The following is a 26684-nucleotide window of genomic DNA, read 5'->3' on the forward strand; positions in this document are numbered from 1 at the left end:
GCCCTGCTACGCGCGACTCGTGGGTTTCCTTCATTGCCAGGCCCCTTCGACAACAACATTGGTTGCCATAACACCACTCTGTCCCCGTCGCGCATGCGCTGGGTAGCAGCGTCCTCCAGTTCTGCACATGCGCAGCACCGCGCATGCGCCGGGTAGCAGCATCTTCTAGTTCCGCACATGCGCAGCACCACGTTGTGTTCTCAGATTCAGACGGTACTGCGCACGGACACGGACACACACGGCTGGAGCTTCCAGCAGCTACTAGGTAACAACCCGTTTCTCTCTACGTGGCTATGGCCCCTGCTAACGTTGATAGCTCTTGTATTAACCTACTACACATTGGGGTCCCTTTGTACGATTTTGTTCCTGCAGACTCGACTCACCCCGGGTCTCGTGCTGACCAACTCAGCCCGGTTTCCTAGCCCTTTTGACTTCCTTGGGAATTCGGCTCCCCCAATAAGGTAACCAGATTTCTAGATGTGCAACCTCCATTTTTTTCTTTATCACTCCATATCCTGGTTGTCACATTTACCCAGGTGTACGTTTCTATTCTTCCCTGTTCCCCACAGCTATATGATGTGAGAGTCTAACCCTATATCATCCTTGAAAGTATCCAGCTGAAATTCGTCAAAGTCAGTCACCTGGCCAACACCCAGGTTTTAGTCCAGAGCAAGGTCAGTTTTTGACCACTGTTATGAGTTTACCAGAGTCTCCTTTTTAATCTGTTTGTTTGTTAGTATCTTAATATTTTAACACTTCCTTGCACTATACACTGCACCCAAACAATATATATGGTGTTATAACCATTATTCCCCTCCATTCTCCACAGGGGTCCCCATACCTTGGCTCCATGAAGAAGGCTGTGACCCACTGTTTAGCCGAAACGTCCAGGGACCCTGCTACCTTCGGTTGTTAGGTCCCCCCTCCCCTTTTACAATCGTGGGTTCGATTCAGGTCAAGGACGTCGATCCACTTTGGTCACCCTCTAGCCTGGCTTTTGTCAGACCTATCCAAGGTTTTGTGTTTAGAGCAGTAAATGTTCATGTTGTTTCTATGCGTTTGAGATAAATGTGTAACGTACCTGGCACTACTTTTAGGTGAACTAAGAGAAGAACAAGTAATGTACTTAAAAGCAAAAATTGGAGCCTGTATATGTGTCTTTCGCTTTGAAATGTCATTATACGGTATTCTTATGTATTCACTCACCCAGGTCTGTTATACATGTGCTGAAAAAGTTTCCAATGCAGCATTCATCTGGCAATGCGGAAAAATTGTATAATTATTTAAATGCAATGTCTGCCTTATCTATTGGAATTCATAATCCAGTTTTTGTTTAATGACTGAGAAGAGATAATAAAAAACTATTCTCAGATTCTATTTAATTTAACTTACATGAGTGCGTGTATTTCCTCTCCTTTGTCCTTATACCCATCCTGTGGATATGCATAAATTATGCTACAATATAGGAGCAGATACTCCTCAAATTTCTTTTGCATATAACTAAATTGCAATTAGCTTTAACTCCTTAGACAGGACTCCCCCTCTTGTGTTCCTTTCACTGATAGCCCTTTGTCCTGTGCTATTATTTGGGGCTCTCCCTCCCGTATTTCTCTGTTGGATTTGCTTTGAGACAGGATTTAGGATAAGAAGAGCACTCCTGCAGCCATATCTTCAGATCAGCAATGGAGCCAAGTATCATTTGTAGAAGAGCAGACTGCTGATAATGCATGGATGACTTTCGAAGAGGCCTGGCATCCCTTTCTGCATTTGGCCCGGTGAAGCCCTGCTGGACTACCTGATCTACGAAGGCCCTATGTGGTGCTTCAGCCTTCTCGAGTTCCAGCTGTCCTGAGCCCCCAGAATCGTCCCTGGACACCCCGGTGGGCCGACCAGCTCTCCAGTGGGCTACCTTGACAGACGTGTCACTGTTCTGTGTTTTTGGACAGAACCTCGATAGTCAGACACTTTTCTGCCAGGTTTCAGCATCCCAGCATCAAAGGATCCTGTCCTGGAAGGTCTAATACAACCGCGACTAGGGAGACGCCTGCTCCCGCCTGTGTGTGGAGACTGCCACTGGAACGAGCTTTCCTCTGTCTGGTAAATGTCCTGAAGAAGCCTGCATAGGCACCTGCTGCATTTCTTCATCAAAAAGGGTTGCACTCACTCCTGGACCCGACGGGAATCACTTCTGCACCCAGAGCTCATGGGCTTCTTCTACTGGATCCAACGGTGGGAAAACCTACTTCTAGCGACTCCCAGTCCACCTGCTTAGTCACTTGGGAAACACAGAGTCAGGGGGATGAGTACTCACAATACAATCAGTCGCTCCTGTCTCACTTATAATAAACCTTAGAATAAACTTTGGTTTATTCCGTTCCATCGATATTCGAACGGGCTTGTTCTAAAAGCCTGCTCTAAAGGATACGAAAATATTCTTGCTTGTCTGTAACATTGTTAAGTCTTCTGGAACATTTTTCACCAGCACAAGACCTCTTCCTACATATGTGCCCTCTCCTAGAAGAAGCTTTGTAACCTTTGGGCAGAGGCCCCATTTAACATAGGGATTGGACGTATACAGTTAGGGTATTATTCCTTTGAGCTGCTTTTCCTTCCTGCCTCATCACTTTCCATCCTTTCAGGTTGATACGTTATTGTAGGCATTTCTACAAACCTAAGGTGACTGTATATATGTTTGAGAACTGAGTATTTTGTGATAACACTACTTGCGTGTTTCATTTTCCAAGTGTGTTTTGGGCCTATAATACATAGAGTATCTTTGTACTTACCTATCTAAGTGGAATTGTTGTGTGCTTCGTTGCGTGGACTCACTGTGGACCCCTGTCCACACTCACTCACTCACTTGACCACGCTTACCTTGATTGGGGTTGGCTAACCTCTCAGGGTTCCCCTGTTCACTATAAGCAGGGTGGCCTCCTGAAATCTGTCCACCAAGACAGATTTTATGAATCCATTTTAACACCCTCTTTCTTGGTTTTATTTGTCTAAACATTCCTTCTTCAATAAAAAAAAAGTTTGCTCTTCCAGGAAGTCTATTTCTAGGGTGTCAGACTAAACCAGGTCTTACAAGGATTGAGTGATTATAAGCCTGTTTGTGTATTTATCTAAGCTGCAATTGTTTGTTGACAAACATCACTGGTTAAAGAGAAATTGAATTGAATTGAATTGTTTCAAGTGTTTCAGAGCGCAATATCCCCATTCCTGTCCTCTAATACTGGTGCAAATGTGTTGCATGGAGATGCGCACTGTTTTACCTAATTGACTCTAATCCTCTTTTGCAGGTAACCCTAATGAAAACGGATCCCCATGTACAAAATGTCTGCCTACGTTCTATGCTTGACAAGAGCCGTGATGAGGAACAAATTTTGGTCATCATGCGTCACTTTTAAGGTAATTACCTTGGCGTCGCTGATGTTTTACTTGGGCGTTGTACAGCATTCTAAGGACAAGCTTGCACCTTTCCGATTGCCTTCAGAAGTCAGATGTCCGACCAACCTATCTCAACGTCCTTCCAAATTATTCAATTCCCTTAAAGATGGCAACATATTCTTTGTGGAAACCTCAGATCGAGTGCAACCTAACTTCCTCTCTCTGTGCGCAGTTGAATCCGCAGCCCGAGTTCACCCTGACACTAAGGTCACAGTGTTCATGAAGGGCTTATTTGGTGGCAATGGCACAGTGCCTAGAAACCTAGGCTTGTCTCTCCTTGGCTGTTTCCCAAATGTTGAGATCCGGCCACTGGACCTAATGGATCTCTTTGCAAATACCCCTTTGTATGCGTGGTATTCCTCGGCATGGAGGAAATGGGAGCCCCACCGCTTGCCCATACTTTCAGATGCCTGCAGGATAGCCATCCTGTGGAAATATGGGGGAATATATTTGGACACAGACTTCATTGTCCTCAAAGATCTCAAGAATCTCACCAACTCAATTGGCACTCAGTCAACATATGTATTAAATGGGGCCTTTCTTGCCTTTGATCGGGAGCACATATTCATGGAGCGTTCCCTACAAAACTTTGTGAAAAACTACAACGCCTGGATTTGGGGGCACCAAGGCCCACAGCTTATCACGCGTGTCTTCAAAAAATGGTGCTCTGTGCGAAGGCTAAGGGACAGTCACGGATGTAAAGGGGTGAGCATCCTGCCGCGAGAAGCCTTTTATCCAATCCGCTGGCAGGACTGGAAACGATACTTTGATGTCATCACCTCAGCGGAGCTTGATGGGTTGCTTGGAAATACATATGCCGTGCACATCTGGAATAAAAAGAGTGAAGGGACTGAAATGAAGATTGGATCAAAAACGATGTTGGACCAGCTGTTTTCGCAGAAATGCCCGTCTACGTATGAGTTGATGCAGCTAGACCCTTGAAGGCTCTGCGGACCTTCACAATTTATGACACATAATTCAATAGTTCGGGTTCTGAGATGGCCAAATACAAAGACCAGGACATATATATATTTTGGACAATCTGACCTGACTCCCCCAGTTCCTTCAGTTGTTCTAGCGTCGAAGGCTCATTTGAGCAGTGCAGTAACCTTTGCTCTAGACCTAAGCGTTCGCATCCGCAAACGCCCTGACTTATGCATTCATAGATATAGGGCATGTGAACAAATGCAATAGACGCTATTTGGATGGGAGAAAGTATGGTCCTCAAAAGAGCAAAGCAGGTCACAGGAGGCATGCATTCTGTATACTCAAAAAAACAAGTATTCAGCTCCACCAATACTCTACTGGTTATGACTTCTTTTGATGACTGTATCTGATTTCTCTATTGTGATACAATATTATGGAACAAACTACAATATTGAGAAATTACAAGAAGAAATATCATGACAAATACTAATAGTGGTGACATTAACACAATGAGAGAAAACAGAAATTATGACAAATATATAACAACAACCGAAAATAGAAAAGAAAATACTGTATTATCAAGATATAATTTGCCCACAACAGCATTTCTAACACTGCCATCTATGGGGAAATGACCCCAACACTGTAACCCACCATTCATACTGTTGGGACAATCCCCAACATTAAAACACACCAGGAACAATGTAAACTACTTTTGATGACCAAAGTGAACCCTTGTTAGTAAATTTGTTTGTATGTTTTTGTACATTATTTTTGTATAGCTTAACTCATACCACAATATTTTCCCTTGTGTTTTATTTTTCCTCATACTTTTATCACTTTATTTATTTATTTTTACCTGTTACCCTTAGCGGGTGGATTATTTCATTGCATATTCAAGAGGTCTGCACAGACTGTGTGTGTTGCAGTATTGTTTATTTAATTTGAAATAAGAATTTGTTTTAAGTTTGGTCCTAAATGACAGCTGGAGCCTGAGAATTCTTGGTGAAATTGAAACATTTCATAGGACTGTGCTCTGGCTTGAGAAGGCTTAGTGGGCATTTTTACTCCTGTGATTTTAAGTGGTGTGGAGTCAAAATGTATTTTCTAGGTGGGATATGTCTGTCGGGTTGAGAGGTGTAGCGGCCATGGCCAAAAAGCATTGTAATCCACCATACACAAACTCTAAAATGCAACCTAGTCATTGAATATTAAATTAGGGTCTGAGTGAGCCTTGTGTTGTTATTTATTTATTTGTTGTTTTTTTTCAGTGCGCCCATGCAATCAGATGATCGCTCCCTAGCGCAGCATCCAAGAAGAGGCCGCCGGAAGTGATGGCAGACATTAAAATGCCTGTGGAAAGAAAAAGGCCTTGAGGGAGCGTCGGTAGTGGGTGTAGTTGTCTTTGCGACAAAGATGATTGGGTAGAAAATACCAGAGGTGGGATCTTGGATAGTCTTATTTGAAGGCGCCAACCGGGTTTATTGTCAGTGGAAATGTTCAGGCGGTGTCTTGCAGATGGCCACGCACAGGCTCCCAAAGGATCTTCCCCGACTGAGGTTTCATAGAAGTGAAATGTTTGAAGTGGGCTCTGGTTGTTGGAGCCTACAAATATGCTTCAGATGTCGTGGGACACGCTGTCTTTGAGATATCCCAGCGCATCTCCGCCAGGTGGCCTTGTTTGGGATTTTGAGGAGAAGCAGAAGGTGATCATTGATTCAATTAGGAGCAAGAGTAGGCGTCAGGACACGCACAATGTGGGCTTTCCTCTTAGTTCAGATCAACAATGTCATACACCTGTTTTACTTAACACTGCCCCATTTTCATATAGAAATACCCCTTTTCCAATCTGCCTCAATTAGGATTCAGTGTCATCATGCAACACCCCTCCACATCTGCTATTGGGCCAGCTTACCCGGCGCTCTGTCAGGTTTCCACACGCCAGCAAACACCGTGGCTCGGCATCCAGCCATCACGCTCAAGCCGCCTAAAGTCATCACAGCTTGTAGTTGCAGCTGGTCTTCTTCTCACATACCCCTCATCTTTGCTTTATACTCCTCTGACTTGCGTAACTATGCATTTTGTCTGCATTACCAGTTTCATTCACCTTAACATGGCCAAACTACTGCATTGCACCTGTGCATGATGCCGCAATCGATTGGCAATGACGCTGCTGAACTTTAAGCTGAAACACACTACCAGAAACGCCCATGCGCTCTGTGACACCCCGGCAGTTGCCGGATTTAACCAAACGGTGAACTAATAATTTGACAAAAGTGCCACAAGCAAGTGAGAGATGCAGATTACACATCTCACTCACTGCCCAGATGTGGGCCTGTTCTGACAGGGAGTGGGTGGAGCCTACAGCGATTCCTTATGGGGATTCAGAACGAGCCTACTCGCCCTTAGTGAGGGTTATGCATAGTGAGAAGTTGGATGACCAAAGATGGCGGTGTGGCGGGTACGTCCACTCTGATACATTAGTCCCAAAACGAACCCAAAAGGCCAGGACAGGTAGCACGGCCGAAGATGTCTGGAAAAACCCGCCACCATGTCAGCAGCACAAATGCATTGATATGGGGTCATTTTCATGTTTCCAAAAGCAACCAAATGTTTTTAGGGCACAAGTTCATTGCCACTTGATGCAATTTTGTATCGCAGTGCACTTATCTGAGCACATAATGAATATAACTTGGGTGATATCACTAATTCTTGGCAAAAGATCTCTTTTCTTTCTCCCACTTCGCAACTGTTTTAATGCTTGCATTGGTGCTAAAAATGTAGCCAGTGCACTTTGCCCCAGTTCCGCTGCTTGCGTACATGAGAATGGCGCAAACTAATTTTGACGCAATCATATGATGCGAAGGAATGAAATGGTTTGGCCCATTTTTCCGACCCGCGTGATAGAGAATAGAGCAAATGGTGGTTGCTGGACATTTAGCCAGGATTCTCTTACATAAGGTATTCCGTGGGTACAAAGGCCATGGTTTGGGGGACCCCTTTTCATTGAGTCGACCAAATACATACATATATATATATAGATGCACATATGTATGTTAGGGTTGAGGGCTGCTAAGGTGTGGAAGGGTGGAGGGGTGAGATGTGGGAGTGGGGGACCCAGGGGGCACATGGGGGCAACCCCCCATAAAAGACGAAAAGAAGGGAGGTCAACCATTGTTGATGAAAAAGTGTCGACCAACTGTACAGTGACAACAAACATTGAGGCTGTAACCACTCGGAGACATTACACAGCATTTGGAACCAATGGAAAACAACTTAGAACACAAACCGCCATTTCCTGTTCATGCAGCAAGGAACACGCCATACATATGGCGCCACCACTTTTCCACTGTGAAAGCTGACACTTTGAGGCAAAATCCGTTTCCTTTTATGTCACGCAGCAAACAGTGCGACCAGGGGAGTTGCTAGGTCAGGAAAAGACCCGGGGCTAAGCTGATTTCAGAACTGTTGGGTCTGGGGGCTAGCTAGGCTTTTGGCTGTAGCTCCTGAGATTCTATCCGGGGCTACAACAAAAAGATCAGGGGCTATAGCCCCCTTAGCCCCCCCCCCCCTAGCAACACCTCTGAGTGCAACATTCAGACGCCCTCGTTGTGGTTGAAGGGCACAAATCTTTAGGTCACAGGACTTTGGGAGGAAAACACCAGCACATATCACGGCAGCAGAACAATGGGCGCTGGGTGCGTTTGCTAGACTTTTAAGCAGGAGTGAGACTGTTAGATAAACTGGTCCTTGGTTGCGAGTCCAGGAGCAGTAGTACGCATCTCGGTGTGGCCACCACACACAGAGGGTGCTGGCTTGAAAGCCTAGTTCTTCCACGCTGCTTGCGGACTTTCCTTTCAGTGCGTCCTCCAGTGCATTGGAGGGCATAAGGTCACTAGAAAGCGTGAACGTAAGTGCTTTAAAAGTGTATGATGTGGTATAAATACAGCGGTATGGCTATTAGTGAGATTTCCAAAGATGTCTTGCCACTTGGCTGTTGACACCGTTTGATGTTCCTACTAGCAGACCAATGGAACCTGCTCGGCGCAACCGGGAGCCATTTTGGACCTTCAGCTCGTTCTGTTGAGAGACGTGTGCTTTCGTCTTCGTTCTCCCGCGTGTGTTTCTGTACACCGTCTCAAGAAATAAAGTAAACATGTTATGGTGACTTTCCTGCCTATTGGGCAACGTATCCAGCTATTCTCAAAAAGTGAGTCATGTTTTCATGTGCTCCTGATTGAAGGCAGGTGGGTGGGATTCATCAATATTGTTGACTAAGGAAGAAGCATGGGGACTCAGGGGTGGAGTGGGCACATGTTTCAGTGTTATCAGAGCAAGCCAGAGGCAGTGTGTTTCTTGCCCCATCAATGCCCTTCCCTTTGTGTACACCTTGGTTGCTTTCCCTCTCCAGCCTAGCAGGTTTCATCTTGCCATCTTCCTTGTACCTAATGGTGGCAACAACTACCCCAATGCTGGCGGTGACAATCCATGTGGGCTCCTTTGCAATGAACACCTGTGCTTTAACAAATCTAACGCCCGCTCTATTCAAAGTAGGCATGACGTCAGCATTTACTGGCTCAGGTTGCTTACAGTGCGTCACTTTAGGCACACCCACGGGTTTGGGAGGTAATAGTTTGACAAAAACTGTAATTTTTACCATCTTCCTAATTCAGAGGGGATTTTGGAAATACCTCAGTCGCGATTTCTGTGGAATCCCGTCGGATATATTACGAGTCTGATTTTGGAAACTAAAATCTGGCCATTTTTACCTTGACCTCAGAGGTGGGGGTAAGCATGTTCACGTGTTTTCTTTGTAGAGACATACAGACAATGTGATGGCACAGGGGTGTGGCTAGGTCTGGAAAAGATCAGGGGCTAAGCTAATGTCAGGACTGGTGTGATCCGGGGCTAGCTATAGCCTTTTTGTTGTAGACCCTCAGCTTCTATCTGGGGCTACAACCAAATGACCCAGGGCTATAGCCTCCTCAGCACCCCTTTAGCAACGCCTCTGTTAATGGCATGAACAGTTGGGCATCTTTGATGCCCCCGGTCACAGAGGCATTGTCGGATGCAGAAATGATTCTAGATCGGATTTCTGATCCCTTCTTTTTGCAAAGTAATAGCTTCAATACAAGATCAAATAGCAACTGAAAAATGCTCAAAGCAAAAGTCACTCCTTCTGAGATGGCAAGTCCGCTCCTTTACCCGTTTAGAAATGGTCCTTATCGGCTAACTAGATGCAGATTTTCCTGGAGCACGTACCCCGGGCTCGCTAGCACTATGTCCCATCGAGGGATTAAGTCCCAAGGCCGCATCTTGACAGTTCTCCTAGAGTTTGTGCTGCATCCATTACAGCCATTGTAAGTACAAATGAAGTTGGAGTTGGAGCTGCCTAAACCACGCTCAAGTATCCGGGCTCTCTCTCCAACTTCAAGTTTTTGCCACTGTCTTTTTCACCATCTCCTTTAGTTGTTATGACCGTCTCCTTGGGTTTAATGCCTTCCCATCTACCACTTCCTACAACCTCTGACCTCCTCTCCTAGTACATGACTGCCTCTGATGTTACCGCCTAGTCCAGTTTTATACGACATTCTCCTATGACTACTGCCGCCTCCAGTTCTTAACCTCCTCCACCTGATGTTATTATCTATTGCACCTTCTTACTGCCTCCTCCTGGTGTTACTACCTCCTGCAGTCTCTGATCAACTTCTCATAGCTCCTCCTCCTCTCACTGCCAACCTCTTTCAATCATCCACAGTCCTTGTAATGCGCTCCTAATTCTCACAGCCATCAGGGATAACCTGCCGCAACCACCCACACTCAGAAACTGCGGCTTGTTGCATTCATACTGTTTTCTCCTCCCTCAAGAGAGTCTTTAACTGTGAGTGGCCACTGAGTGGGGTCTGGGACTGGATGAGTCCTCTGAATGGGTCTTTGGCTTCTCGAGCCTCAGAAGATTGAACACGCCTATATATACGGCCTTTCCGCCACAATCCTGGATTTCAGACGTGCCCCTCTGATCCTCTCTGAGGCTTTCTTCACTGTGGTGAGGGCTGTGGTGTTTACAGCATGAGAGCTACAGACTGAAAGCATGTTGGGTACGTGTTTTAGATGTTCACATTAATTGGCAGTGTTGGGCAAGCCTGGAGAGTGACGATTGTATTCCTCAGTTTATGATTCGGTTGCTGAGGAACATGAATGCTGTGAGGCTACGTCCTGCATTAGTTTCTCTGCATTTGTGAGGTCCCAGGCTGGAAAAAATGTCTCGCCAAAACTGTAGTTTTTGTTGTGTGCGGTGCAGAACTTCAAACCAAACTCCTTCAAAAAGCCTGGTTAACCGGCATCAGCAGCACTGCCTAACCTATCTTTCTCCATTACATTGGAAAGGTCCACCTTAAAGGGAAAGCTCTTCTTTCCAGTATGGGGTATTTGGGTTTGGCTAAAGCAAAGTTTAGGCTCTTTCAAACGGGTGAGGGAGAGGTTTCTTAATAGCCTGCCAAGGATTTAGATTAGAGTGCAAGTCACTAGTGCTGGTCTGTCTGCCTTGATGGGCTAGTGTGGTGGGAAGGGAGTGCCTAGGATGTGTTCATGTGACTGTCTCCCACACTTGTTGGGGCACAGGGTAAATTGATAAGGAGATCCTGTCCATAACAGCCCCGGGTCCAACATTAACTGGGTGGGGGTGAAACTCAGCTCACTGATTCAGCTTCCTGGAGGGGTTCCCAGAGTCAGGCAAAAGGCCTTGGCACACCGCTCACCACCTTAACAAGGTAATGCATTTAGTGTGTATTTTAAACAGTATGCAGTAGTGGTATAAACTGGATTAGCATAATTGAGCTAAAAACATTTGACCTCAAACATTTGATCAAATTATTTAGACCTTTTTTTGGCCAAATTGTATTAAATATATATATGGGTCGTGGGTAAGGGTATAGATTAGTTTGAGGGGAAGTGGGGGGGGGGGCTTGCTGGGGTCTCCCCCACATTTTAGACTAAAAAGAAGGTCAAATTAATTAGATCACATGTGATTAGGTCAAAATGTTTAGTTCAAATAGACCCTAACCGTACAAACAGCTACTGTACACTATCCATTTCCACCATCAATATTATTGTAGAAATTGATACATGAAATAAAATGTAGCAAGTTGAGCTTCTGGAATACTTCCAGCAATGTTCCAAGAATACTACCATGCTAGCACTGGACCCCGTTCGAAGTCTGAATTGCGCAGATGTTCATGAATACCGCTGGTGGAGATGGTTATTTTCCCTGTCCGTTTTTCTCCCTGAAGTTCCACCCAACTTATAATGGCCTCCTCTAGTGTAGTCTAAAAGTGCTGCGATGGACGGTGGTAGATGGCCAAGGTGGTATGAATTAAGACCTGCCTCAGTGATCTGCAGTTGTGATTGGTGTGACTTTAGTTGCAATTGGTTGTCTCTAGTGTCACTTTAATGGAAGGAGCACCAGATGTCCCGGTCTTAAGGGAACTTTTCTTGTTTGAAGGATGTGCCTGTTTTCCTTTTCTAATGATTGTTATCACTATGGACCTGTTTTGGGTCACGTGATTTAACAATGGCTAGCCCTTTTATGCTGTTAACCTTGTTGCTGTCTTTTAGTCATGCCATGCCGTTTGTTGGAAATTAGGATCATCTCTTGATGACCTATGGCAGCCAAAACCTACTGGCTTGGTCAATGCTTGTTGCATTACCCAGCAGGTGTTCTTTCTATCACTTACTGCCTATTAACCTGCAGCAGGCTCCAGTTTTTAGAAAAGGTTGTTTATAGCTCATCATTAAATGATGTGATGTCACTTCCTGTGCTGTTACTTAAGGGGTCAATGGAACTGGCGTGTCACTTTCGCCATCCCTGTGATATTTGCTAAATGACATCAATGGCCTGCCTGCCTTGCTCTTTACCTGTTAGTTCACGGGTGATGACCTTTACCCCACGTGTTGCTCCTTGATGTAGGAATGCATGGACTTCCCGGTTTCATGAACTATGGTATATCCGTCTGGATCCCTCACAGGTCATGCGCTGACTTCTGACATGGGGCAGGCCGGCCCTTTGCAAGTTCAAAATCCGGCAAGACCGATTCAGCCCTTCATCCTGCTGAGGTTGATCATTTAACTAGCATTAAATTGTGAATCCCCCACCTGCACCTCAGCTTCTCTTTTTATAATGGTATGTGCTACTGTCAGAATGTCTCCTTACTTTCTGTCTCCTTTCTGCCTTTACTCTTAAGCAGCCTATGTATCTCTTTCCCATTGATTGCCACCCCTTTCTTCCCTCTTTTCTCTTTGTTTTTCTCTCCTGCTCTCTTCTTTCCCCCCTTTTTAATTCATTGGCCCTCATTACGACCCTGGCGGATTTTTTCCGCCATCGACGGACTTTTCCGCCATGGCGTAAAGTCCGTTTACGCCATGGCGGATGGCGGACTTACCGCCCCATTCCGAGGTTGGCGGGGCGGTAAGTCCCCATTGACCCATTTACCCTTCCCCATTCCCATTTCGGCCCCATAGGGCTCAATGGGAGTGGGGAAGGCGTTAATTACGCCACCGTACATTACGGTGGCGTAATTAACACCAAGGTCCCATAGCGCCATGAATTTTTACGCCCGCAAAAAGCGGGCGTAAAAAGTGACCATGGCGCTTTGGGAACTCGTAGTTGGCGGTAAGGGGTCGGCGCAGCTAACGCTGGCATAAACCCCTTACCGCCAGGGTCCTAATGAGGGCCATTGTGTCCTCCTTTGCCTCTTTCTTTCTTTGTTTGTTGTTACCTTTCCTTCATGTGCACCCCCTTCCATTGTGTTCTATTTTCTGTTGCTCCTGTCACTGGGTTGGGGGTGACTCTATCTGGTCAGGTAACTGCGGTTAGCGCCTGTCGGTGGCCGGGCCCCTCATGGCGAGAAGGAATAGAAGTGCGAGGAGCTAATGAACCTTAGTGCTACTTGTGCATTCCTTCATCAAAACCAATCTCCCATATCGTATGTGGATACAAACAGCGTGATCTGTTCCAATTCAACGTCACACAAGGTGATTTCATTATAAATATGCTTGCCTTTTATTGGTGTAGTACAAAATATACGAAACAATAAAATACGTTATTATGTGAAAACACTTATCGTGCAAAAGTCAATGGGCCTCATTACACGGTAGGCGGAGAACCATGGCGATATTAGTGCCATGGTTCATGCCGGTAAAATACCGGCACCGCCTTGGTGGAAAGGGGAATTACCGCCCCATTCCAAGGTTGGCGGGACGGTAATTCCCCCTTCCACCATTGCCCTTCCCCATTCCCATTTTTGCCCCATAGGGTATAATGGGAATGGGGAAGGCGCTAATTACGGCACCGCAAATTGCGGTACCGTAATTAGCTCCCTTGGTCCCTTTGCGGGTTGGTTTTTAACACCTGCAAAAAGCAGGCGTTAAAATCCCCAACCCGCAAAGGGACCTCATAGTAAGGCGGTAAGGATTTACCGGTTCCGTGTAATGAGGCCCAATGAAATTGACAATTTCCTCATATGTATTCAATCGTGTGCAATCACACCTAATCAGACATACTCACTCATATTCACAATCTACTGGACTCAAGAACCACATATATAGTAAAACCCGCAATTGTTGGTGAGTACACGTCATAACTCTAAAACAAATATCATTTTGTATTCCATACTTCTTTGCCCTTTTTAATTCCTGCATATTAAAAGATTCATTTTAACCTTAAAGTTCCTTTTCAAATGAGACAGTAGTAATGTTAGACCTTCCTGCTGTGCCACTTCTCCACCATTACCACTGATTTGAACATATTAATGGAGGTCTGTGGATACAAGCAGCCGGAAGACTCCCAAATGTCCATTGTTTCCAGATTTTGTTGGGAGTATTTTTGCATCCTATTTTCATTTGTTGAGAGCATTTGCCAGCTATTAGGGAATAAAAGTACCCGCTACGCAACGTTATCTATGTGGCTGCATATACTACTTCCCACATTTCCCAGCATTGCCACTGAGGCAATGTTCTTGACATTTCATATGTGGGATGTTTCGCGACTTGAAATGGTTTCATGAGGTGCTAACAGTGAAGCTGTTGCACCTAATGTTATGATACACACTCATTCCATTCTGCAGTTGTGGAAAACCTAATTTCCATTAAATTCAATGGTAAAATCCTGCCTACCTTTGAATCGTATGGTCGGAGGGTTTCCATGGGCCTTGTACAGTGGGGACTCAGGGAAGGAAGTATCAATCAACTTCCTGTTGCTGCAAAGGCTGAGAAGAGCAGAGCCGTAGCTGAGGGGACCAGGCGTGGGACTAATCTTCAAAGAAAGGGTTGTGCATATTGACACTAACAGCTGACTCTTTAGGGCACAATACCTGAATTGATAAATACAAGTCAAAACAATCCTCACAGACAAAATTCTATTGTACATTTATTGAGCTATATGTTATACATTGTAGTCTCAGAACAATTATAAAGTCCAAAAAATAGAACAATCTTTTGAGCCCAGTAATCCAGTAACTTGACATTTTTTTTATCAGCAATGAAACACAAATTCATTTATAAAGTCACAAGTTCCTCCTAATGGTATGAGTTCAAGTGAAAGCAATCAAATACAACAACCGAAGTAAAGATAATGCTGTGATCAACAGAAGGTGAAGCTCAATGTATTTCGGAAAACGATATCACGAGGAGCCAATCACTATAAATCAAAAGTATGCATATCATGACTAACAAAATCACAAGCGATATACATAGCAAAATCATCTCAAAAAAGGAATGAAGCAAGGAGACAATAAAACAGCAAATGCTAAATATAGATAACATGCCATTCATTATACATCAGACTAAAATGTGCTTGAGCAATTCATTCTAGAAGGAAAATATACAGCAAGCAAAGAACAAACACGTAAGAAAATAGAATACAAGAAAAAATGAAATACAGAGAAACCTGATCACTTGTATGAAGGATTAAAGCGAAGGGACGTTCAACTAATAATAATTATCAAGAGATTCACAAACAAAATGAATTCAATAACCCGCATCAAAATGTGAAGACCTGAGAAGCCATTCAATGGCATGTCAACGTACGCCATAGGTGGATCCCGCTTCACAGCGAGATAGCGTTGAATGTACTGCAATGCTATCACAACAGTGCAACGCCATTGGAGGATGCACCAGACCACTTGGCATGTAAACAAAGCCACACAAATCAAAAAATACGATGCCGCTGCTGGACAAACTTGCAAAAAAGAAAAAAGAGAAAGAAAATTCAACAATTCAAGTGAAATGTGAGTCCAAAAATGAAAAGCCCAAAACAATGAACACAAAGCAATCAAAAAGTGAAAAAGATAAAAAGCAACACAAAATAAATTCGACAACAAAATACAAAAAGGGAGAAAAAGGGCCTGAAAAATGTATAAGAAATTCCACAACTGAATAGAGTAAAAATGTTATTTAAAAAACAGAGAAAGCTATATCGAATTACACTAAGCATAACGATTTTGCTTATCATTTAGTCATGCAAGGTATAATGAGGACAGCATTTCAATCCAAAATAATTCTCTGTAATTAATGAATTAATCTTTTATAACACGTTCAATACCAGAGACCAGTGTCTAAGAGTGGGAAGACAAGCCCACTGCCCCTGAGCTGTCCTCCTGGGCTAATAACGGTTCAATAAATGTCATTGTGTATCACCACCTCAGGGATGGGGTTTCACTATTTCCAAAATCTAGAATTGTAATCAAGCAACAGAATGTTGTTTTTCTACAAAATGGTGTACTAAAAGAATCAGATGGTCATTCTATGTATGGTATATCAAGGTTCATTCCCGCTGACCATCGCTCACCTAGAAGCATGACCATCATAATCTAAACCACAGGGGCATCAAATGGCATATAGAACATTAGCACTATCACAAGTCACACAATCTTTGAGTTTCTAGACTTGACCAGTATATGGATCTATCACTAGATCTTCCTTAATAACATTTTTACAATTTGACACCCTATGCAGGGACACATACCTGCCTTTTTCTGTATTAAGTACGACTGACATATTTTACATAAGGATTACCTTGAATCAAGATATTATGGATGTTGGTCCTATGCCCATAAGTACAAATCGGGTGTTCCACAAAAAGATCAGCTGTAATTATAATTATAATTGTTCTTTTATAACACGCTTAATACCAGAGATTGGTTTCTTAACGCAGGATCGGGATTCAAACCTGTGCTGCACTGCATTGTCTTGTTTCCAAGACAAACACTTTGTCCCACCTTCCCATCTTTTCATTTTCAAATTGACCAGTTATGAGGAAAAAGGTAATTAAATGGATCTGCATAAAATATGTTTTACTTAATATTAATGCTAAATATTAATGAATGGGATTTTCAAGGTGGATGTTTAAGTAATCATTCTTGTATCAGAGGACTTGTCTTGTCAAGCATTTGAAAAAGTAGAGAAGGATGACACTCTATTTAACAAAGGTGTCAGTCATCAACTCCTGTTTTTTGGCATTGTCAGACTATTGCTTAATGCAAGGGAATTGGGAATATGGAAGATTATCCATTAAGGAATGTGGATGAAAACTATGAAAAGTTAATAAAATATTTCAGTCAGTTACATTTACATTTTGATAGAAAAAAAGTAGTAACTATTGACCCATTGAGGAAAGTAAGTGTATATTCAGGAGATGAATGAAAGGATCACCAATGAAAGCTGTAAATTGTACTGTTTCAAGATGAGCATTGAGATACTGAAAAAGGTATTGTGTTGATCATGGGACCATGCTAAGTACCACAAATGTCATCCACAAAGGTCTCCACCAATCAAATGGTTACTTCAGGGATTGTTACAGAGAATAAACTGAGTCTCTAAATAGTAAATACAAATAGTAGCATATGTTGACAACTATTGATGTTCTACTCACTTAGAGAAAATGCTGTTGTTTAAATTCAAGAAGTTATGGTAGATGATGAAGGTTAGTAACTGTACAATCAAGACAGAATACATCAATACATTCTTAGATCTTAACAATAACCTTTCAGCAGTTTGTTTGTCTTCATCATGTGAAATAGTAAAGTCTCATAAAATGTAAATAACAGATAATTATCAGCAATGTCTTCAAAGGCCCCCGATTTGTCTCAAGAAACCAGCCCATTCACACAAACATGTCGTCAAACTCTCAACTAATGGTTGAAGACATATATCAATGTGAACTCCCAAGTGTTGTACCAAACTGTTAGGAGCTGCTATAATAGGATGGCGGAGTGGGTCGAAAAAGATGTGTGGATTTTCGCTGAACAATAGAAACCCGGATTACCAAATGTGCATTAATCAGGAAAGCCTTAGATGACATAATCAATTTATATTCAAAACCTATATTAGCACACAGAAAGTCAATACCTTTAGCATTCTCAGTAGGATCACAGGAAAGAGGGATATATGTATTAGCGTCAGAAAGTTGTGCCAAACGTTCCGCATCATAATCACTAGTACTCCTTGTTATCAATGCACCACCTTTATCAGTAGGCATAAAGGATAATGATGGGTTTGAAGATAAATCTTTGATAACTTTATATTAATTATGTGAAATGTTACCACATTGCTTAGGGCACAAAATCTAACTGAGATGTTTTCAATGAAAATAGTCTTAAGTATGCCATTGTGCAGATGGTACAAAGGTACTTTTTATTTCCAAAGACTCATCAGTTTGAGTAAAATGTGCGTATTGCCATATTCAGAACATTTTAGGAATTAAATAAAATAAGTCAATTTGGGTTTGAAAACAGTTACGTGAAACATAGGAAATACACAATTCTGAAGTATCCAGTTCATATGAAAATAATGGCTAACTTGACAAATTCATGACTAAAGTTTCATTAACATTGCACTTGTTGGGACACACAAGGTTTCGTCATTTCTTGAAACTGTTGCAGATGTTGCGGTAATTACCTCAAAGCTTGTCAGCCTAGAAATTGACCTAAAAACAATACCTCTTGGTTGGAAACAGAAGTGGACAATAAAACAAGTAGCACTTTACAAGATAAAGCTAAAGACGATCAAGTCAGAATGGAGGCCTACCATGTCTCGAAAGGTAGAACTGCTGAATTTGCGGTAGATGGAAACAAATTCACAACATATATATTATTTTTAATGTATTTAATATGTTTAGTTCAAAATAGAGTTTTTCACATAGAGTTAAAACTAAACAAACAACAATATTACATAAAACATAATTGAATCATTAAATCATTGAATCATTAAAACACTAATACCAATGTGTACTTAATATTACATTATTCCAAATGTATTTAATCAAACTTATCAAATTCATTAAAACATTGAATCAGTTAAAACGTTACCAATACACGTATTGCTAAGCATCATTAAAGTTAAAATTTAATGGTGTGCAAAATATTCAATGCATAATAATTCCTACATTGTAGTGCAACAATTTCCTTCTTAGTGTAATATTATAAAATACAGCTGTCACCATATACAGCGTTTATCAATACCCGCATTGATATATTGACAGGAAGTCCGATAGAATGTTCAATTTTGTTTCATTTACCTGCGAATATATAGCAACATTCAGCACCTTTTAGTCTGCGCTCCACATACTGCTGTAGAGAAGGAGCCAAGTACCCCTACCTCAAGCATCGCGCCCATGTTGCCTATATGCTGGAAACCAGAATGTGAAATACGTACAGTACCAGTGAAGATAACAATACCAAGGAGAATCCTGGAAGCAAGGCTCCCATTGAGAAAGCCATACCTGCATACACAACAATATGATGGGCATTTGAATGAAATACCAGAAGAAGTGTGAAAAGTGAGCAAAAGAGCATATTGGTGATGTCACATGAAGCAAGACTGACACACCCAAAAGAGTTGCAGAAATAAGAGAACATAGATATTCTATAGGCATCAAGAAATGATCAAAGATAGGTAACATTTCGGGATCAAGACGAAGATGTTTATGTTATAAAATGATGAATATATCAAGTCATTTTACACGTCTGCAGATGCAAAGAAACGCAATCAAAGTATTCTTAAGGCTAGCTATGTAGTGAATAGATTGCGGCATGCGCCAACTATATATATATATATGAGTGTGGTGTTAACTATAGACGATTCCACTATGTATTTTAGCACAGCTGGACTAGAAAAAAGAAGGCTTTTCCAGTATGTCGCAGCTGAAAAGCAATCAAATTACAAAAGTGAATCAAAGAAGGGCGATGCTGGACCAGCCCCAAGAAGCCAAGGACGCTCAGGGCTGGAATGATCAGACAGTAGCTATAAACGTGTGAAAGAACAAACTCCTGTTCACAAGACGGTTACAAACACAATGAAGACGTCAAAGGTTCATTAAATAATAGTATTTTAAATACACTAGACCTCAAAACCATGGCCTTCAGTCACGTGGATGGCTGAAAATTGACAATCGTGACGAGCTACACCTACGCAAGGAGACAGAGCATGCTATATTCCCTCCTTCAAAGCCTAAATTGATGTGCACACCACAAGAGGTGATGATAGATGACATGCTAATTGGTGGGAAGCTATGGTCAAGACAACCCACCAGCACCTGGAGACAAGAATGCGTGCTACTGGCGTATGTGGAAAAGTACTGACGGATGTAAGGGTGCCAGCCAATTCTAGAGGGCCACGAAGTAAAGAGCCCTATAGTTTGTGTAACCAATGGGACGTTGTGTATTTCATGACGTTCATAGTGACCTGTTTGAGGGGAGGGCTTAGTTGTCCCACCTGATGTTAGAGACCCTATCACTCTCTTATACAAGTATGGAACTTATACCTAGATGTTCCCTTAGACCCAATCCCTTTCTCCAATAGGTTTTTATAGTTTGCCACGTAGGATGATGTCAGCAATGATTAGTTTTTACTATACAAGATGCTTTTTTATAAGATTTGTTGAAAGAGAATGAAAAGATTGAACGAATTGTCGATGTTCGTTGTAATTCCCTGTTTTAGACAATTGCATATAAAACAGCTTGATTTGGCAACTTCCTGAGTTAGTTTGATTATTGATGTTTGAGTATCTTCTGCATCCATCTCAAAGTATTGCTACCTCGTCTTAAAGGGCTCGGTCGAGAACCCCGGTTCACTGCCATATTGTATAAAGTGCAATATTCAAAGATATAGAGGTACCATTTATGTATCTCTCCCAGAAAAAATCTTCAACAATCCTGCTAATGCCATTTACACATTTCTTAAAATATATGTCAGGCAGTTGGTATATGTCGATTAGTCTCTATATAATAGTTCATTCTATATAGTCGTCATTTCCTATCAGCTCTATCAATCCCCATTCTAACACCATTGTACGAAAGCATGGGCAAAATATTCAATCTAAGCTGCAAGATAAACCATCTCAATTTAGGAGATGGATTGACAATCAAATAATCCTGGGGGAGTTATACCTACATGAATGTCTAGCATGACCGATATTAGATTTTAATGTATCTAAATGTATAAAATTCAGGTTCCAGTCAAAATAAGTTAAAGACCAATCAGGAGTCCAATCAATCGCAGCAACGACAGTCGTATTCATCTTTCTGTACTGAACCAATACATGTGCGTTAGATCGCTTCATATTAGCGCCAATTAAGCTTAAAAATGGTCAAATCAGATATTTAATGGCTTTAATATAAAGCAACCCTCTTCTTATTTTCAACATACCGCACAAGGACATCAACCCCAATTCTGTCCTAATAACCTCTATCGGGGTACTCTGGCCCAGACCCAGTATGTTTCTCCATATTTTGGCCTTATGAATATCAAGCCACTTTAGCTCTCTCATGTAGCCTGTATCTAGTCCGTATAGCAATGCTGGTACACTAGCTTGTCCATAGATTGCAATTACACCTTTAAAGGTGTACCCAGCAGTCTGGTAAGCAAATCTTTTCATCCTTTTCATCAATGATAAATCCCAGACGCTCTTACCAGCCACAAGGGTTTCATTTTTAGTATTAAGCTCTGCTATATCGTAACCAAGATATTCATAACAGGTCACTTGCTCGACAACACCAGCATCAAAGCTTATGTTCCTACTTTAATCTCTAGTCATGCCAAGAATCATATAGCTCATTTTCTCAAAGTTAATTTCCAGACCCTTTTCTTCAGAATAAGCAAATAACTCCCTTGCAGTTCTCTTAAGGCCGACTGGAGTGTGATCGACCACAACTACGTAATCTGCATATGATAACAATATCACTTGGGAATATCCAATCTTTGGTGGCATACTGTCAGTATTTCCAAGCCTCTTTGGCAAATCAGCCAAGTAATGATTGAAAAGCAGAAGGACAAGCACACATCCCTGTCTTCAGTGCAGGCCCCCATGCTGCTCAACTGTAAGCTTACACTGGTATTCTCATGCAGCAGACTAATATAGGCTGTAATACATTGTAAGGGTCCACCTTACAATGAATTAATTTATTCCAGAGCATCTGCCTCCTTACAGTATAAAATGCTGACCGAAAGTCAACAAATAGTAGACATAGAGGTTGATTACCAGCTTTATGATATGATATGATATGGCATTTGTAACGCGTCTATACACAAGTGTTTCAAGGCGCGACGAGGCAGGGAGGGGGGAACAAGGGGAAGACAGACAACGATCCTACTAGGCCAGGTGTCATTTAGATCGCGCAAGTGCAGGGGTAAGGGGAAGGGAAAAAGTGCAAGGGGGAAGGGGAGGGGGGAAGTGCAGTACAAGGTAAGTAGAATAAAGTAAATAAAATAGGGCCAGCTGGTGGCAAGTGCAAGGTAAGTGCAGACAAGTGCTGGGAGGGGGGGCTGTAGGGATACAGAGACAGTCCCGCAGTGCAGGGGTTGCCAGGGAGGCAGTGCAAGTGGAGAGTGGCTGGGCCCAGTACCGAGGTCGGTGAGAGTGGCCCAGTTGCAGATTCAGTGCAGTTTCAGTGAAGAATTTAGCAGGGGAGAGGGAGAGAGAAAGCAGAAGCAAAGAGGAAGGTTTTGAGGTGCTTCCGGAACCGGAGATGGTTCTCCTCAAGTTTCAGGGAAGCTTTGGCAATGGAACATATAAAGGAGTTCAAAGTGAGCAAATTCTGAGCCTGGGCAGAACCTTCACAAAATCCAGTTTGGTCATCTCTTCAGATCTTATTTGTGTCCACCCAGTGCTGTAATAGACGCAGCAGAAGACTAGTGAAACCCTTTCTCGTAACATTTAGCATAGACAAGAGACAATAAATCTTGGGACTGTCCCAGCTATGCTTTTTATATACAGGTATTATGTTAACTTTCCGCCATGAGTCTGGTATAACACCGTCTATAATTACTCTGTTATACATTGAAGTAAGTATTTCTGACCTAATTTCTGGGTAGTGCAAAAGTGTAATGTTAACATGCTCTTCAGGCCCTGGTGCTTTAGGTTTCTTAAAATGCTTAATCTGCTATAAAACCATCTCCTGGCTAATGACCAGCTGTTCTCCAGGAACAATACAGGGTCTGTGACCAACATAATCAGCTTCTATCACGTGTGCACTATATTTCTCGGCTATGCATTCTTCAGACTTCGTATTACATATATGATTACTCATAAGGTGGTCACTATTACCTTTGACCTCCTGTAATATGCTCCAAATCCTATTTGTTCTCCCCTTGCTTAATGCCCTAATAAAAGTCTGCCATTTAGCATTACAAGTGGACCACCTCCTTCTCTTTACCCGGGTATATTTATTTTTAGAATCTCGAAGGGTCTAACAGTGAGGTTGTCCATAGGGTAAATTAATTAAGTAGATCTTATTTTGTGTCGTAAGTGCCTTTTTTCCATCCTTATCTCTTGGTCGTATTTATATGTACGTCCACTATTACCAAGGTCTTTATAATTACCAGCCGTCACCAGGATCGACTGTACCAGGCTAGTGACACCATTTCTCCCACTCTCAATTCTCGAAATATTACATTGAATCCCATATAATACACTTACTAAAATGCTCTATGATTATTTTCTGACCATATTAGACGTTTTCCCTAGTTCAAGTCATATCTATATCCCAACTGAGATGCAACATTGCATGGCCGCTATAAGTTGTATTGAGGGCATCCATATGCCTAAAAAGGCCTTATGTGGATTCATTTGCAAAGATATAGTCAACACTGGCACTCTGTGTTCCATTGATCCAAGGCCATTTCCCCGGAATGTCCCCCTTAGTGCAGCCATTGACCATCAATAGGCTCCAGTCTTCAGAGAACTCCACCCAACTTCTGCACTTTGAGTTGTACTTAGGACCTGCTGGACAACTCTTAGAACTAACAAATGGTGTCTCCATGACCCCAGAATTATCCTTACACCCTGCATTCAAATCACCACCCTCAATTATCATCCCCTCTGGGTGATTAATGCTCCATGCCCGCACAATATTGTATACTGCCTCCAGTATATTCTCTGTGTGAGCCACACCTGGTGGACCATACACGCGTATTAACAATACATTGCACAGTAAGGGAACCATATGCACACCATATGGAAAGCGGTGAGACATTGGGTGTACAGTCAATTGGTAAACCAGACTTCTCTATAGGCCTCATTACATGATTCACTTGTTTTGATGTAAACGCTGTTTTAGTAATGTGCTTAGATTCTGGTGCAGACAGAGCAGATGAGCATCAGGTGGGTCTGGCAGTGTAGCATCACAAGCTACGACACTTGTCTGCTTCAGCGTGTTCTTGTCATGCGTAGATGACATTGCTCAGATAGTCATTTCTATCTCAGCAATGCCGGTGTATTTATTTAGTGTCCAATGCTTGCTTGGAGCTCTCTAAAGATTTAATAAATGTGTCCAATAACAGTTTCAACTGACCTTCGCTTTAGAACTGGTGAACGTTCTGTTTTAAGACACACATGTCCTCTGTTATAATTGTCTAGCTGAGTCATCAGAGGGATTAAATCCAATGGGCATTTCATCAAAATAATCCACCATCATACAACAAAGTCATTATATTTTGACAAACATATAGGTTGAAAATAAATACTTAAACCTTGCAGAATACTTTTCGCCTTATGATTGCTGTGCAGAAAATGTGTATGCTGACTCCTAAAAAATCAAAAGTCATTACTTTATTAGATGTGAGATGTCCAATCGCACTATACTATGTATTCCAAAAACAAGAAAATTAAAAAAAAATTAGAAAAATTATTTTAGCAGTGTGAACATGGTGCCAGGTACCACGGCACTCGGGGTACAACAACTAATGACTGAAGAGGTAACTTAATGCATTCTTCCTCCTTTTAAATTATAAAAACATACTAATAGAGTACTGATTTCTTTATACTACTGTCATGGACATCCCAATCCCAGGAAAGTCTGTCTGTCTTGACACAGACTGACAGAACTTTCTGTGGGGCACAAAGCCTCAATAGATCAATAATGAAGTCAAACTTCACAATCAATATGTAAGTAACCTAATCCCGATCTCACCTGCTGCCAAAACTCTGGGTGTCTATCTAGACGCCTTACGCGACCTCTCACGTCGAGTTAATGCCATCTCCTCCGCTGCCGCCTACACAGCCAAACTGATCAACGCCAGTAAGCCTTTCCACTCCATACCCAATCGCATCACAACTGCCAGAGCCATCACCAGGGCCAAGTTGGACTACTGCAACGCCCTCTTTGCTGGCACTTCGGAACGCAACCTGACAAGGTTACAAATCATCCAAAACAATACCATCTGAGCTGCCCTCGGTCTTACCAGAACGCCCGTGACTCAGAAGCCAGAAAAGAGGCCCATTGGCTGAACTGCAAGATCCTCTCCATCGTTCACAAGTGCCTCTCTGTAACGGCACTTGCCTACCTTTCTCAGTGCGTGGAAAAATACACCTCTGCTCGCCCACTAAGATCCTCACACGACCACTTGCACAAAGTGCCCAGCTTCAATCGCCAATCTGCAGGAGGCTCAAGCTTCCCTGTCGTCACTGCCAAGCTGTGGAACAATCTCCCCTTGTCCTTGAGAATGGAACCCTCCTATTGGTCCTTTAGGAGAAACTTGAAAACCTGGCTTTTCACCTAAGCTCCTCGGAGCCAAGACACTATATTACTGCTGAAAGTCCTGAACAGATGCTTCTTTCTTGCCTTTACCTGTGCACCCCTTCCTCTTTCCCTAATGTAACTAGCGCCTAGATACCTGAGGGTTTAGCGCGCTGCTACAAATGCAAAAATAAATACTTTTAAATTGGCAATGTTTAGGCATAGGACCGATCTTCACAATCAATAGGTATGTTTAAATTGGTGAATTATTGTCTGTGTGTGTTATGTTATCCAATATTTACACTGTGGCCATCACCACAATAGGGGTATTAGGGAACCTGGCCTTGTCCAAAAGGTGGCATATTGTGACCGTGCCAGTGTGTCACTGGACCTTAGGCTGTGGAAAGGAAGGGGAGGAGGTGATAAGAAAAAGGAATTAGACAATAGAATTACCAAAATCAGAGAGGAAAAACAGTTGGGTGTGTTGTGGTGGATATGGTTTTCAAAATAGGGATGTGTTTGTCTTAAATGTTATTAGTTATTGGTAAGCCTGAGTGAAGGACTCAGGAGAGTACCACGCAGTTTAGAGCAGAGTGCTATTGTGACGGCAATATCTACAGCCCACGAAGCATGGTACTAGATGTATGGTTGGTGAATGTGTGTTAGTGCATGATGTGTGGGTGGGCAAGGGAGGGGATCGATTGGGTGAAGTGTCAAGGGTGTGTGTGGGGGATGCAGGGGTGTAATTTCACATAGTGTGAAAACTGGAGTAGTGTAAAATGCAACCACGAGCGTTCTTACAGGGGGAACTCCTGGAATCTTGGGGCAATGCCATCACAAATGTGGTCATACAGGGGCAAATACTAACTTTGTGGGGCAAAGCCCTCATCGATGTTAAATTACAGGCAGAAATACTGCCATTTGTGGACAAAGCCATCACCGGTATGTTTTTATAAGGTGAAATACTGGCATTTTGGTCCAAAGGCATCACATATGCGATTCTCCAGGGACAAAAACTGCTACGTTGGGCAAAACCAGGGTTGGACTGGGGCATAAAATTGTCTCGGCCACCAATGAAAAAGTGGCCCACCATTGCAAATGCCTATTAATTCCTTTCATAACACTGTTTGAATAGTACCCAAGGGAGAGTTTTTGGATAAAATGTGATGCAAATTGAGCATTCTAAAGAATATTTATTCAGCAACACTGGTCAAAACTGTTAGCCACATAGTGAAGTAACTCATCAAACTGGCCCGCATTGGCCAATAAAGTAGCCCAATGTGACCACTAAAACTGGCCCACACT

The 26684-nt window shown here is 42.6% G+C and overlaps 1 protein-coding gene across 2 annotated transcripts in view; it reads left to right on the plus strand.

The window, feature by feature from the left end:
* Positions 1-5605, plus strand: part of A4GALT (alpha 1,4-galactosyltransferase (P1PK blood group)) — a 261075-nt gene extending 255470 nt beyond the window's left edge. For both annotated transcript variants that reach the window (XM_069628228.1, XM_069628229.1), the window contains exon 2: positions 3300-5605. In XM_069628228.1, the coding sequence (XP_069484329.1) occupies positions 3325-4389 (1065 nt within the window). In that variant the 5' untranslated portion in view covers positions 3300-3324 and the 3' untranslated portion in view covers positions 4390-5605. The remainder of the gene's footprint in view (positions 1-3299) is intronic.
* Positions 5606-26684: the final 21079 nt, after the last annotated feature.

The sequence above is a fragment of the Ambystoma mexicanum genome, chromosome 12, assembly GCF_040938575.1.
Source record: "Ambystoma mexicanum isolate Mex_15411 chromosome 12, UKY_AmexF1_1, whole genome shotgun sequence".
NCBI lineage: Eukaryota > Metazoa > Chordata > Amphibia > Caudata > Ambystomatidae > Ambystoma > Ambystoma mexicanum.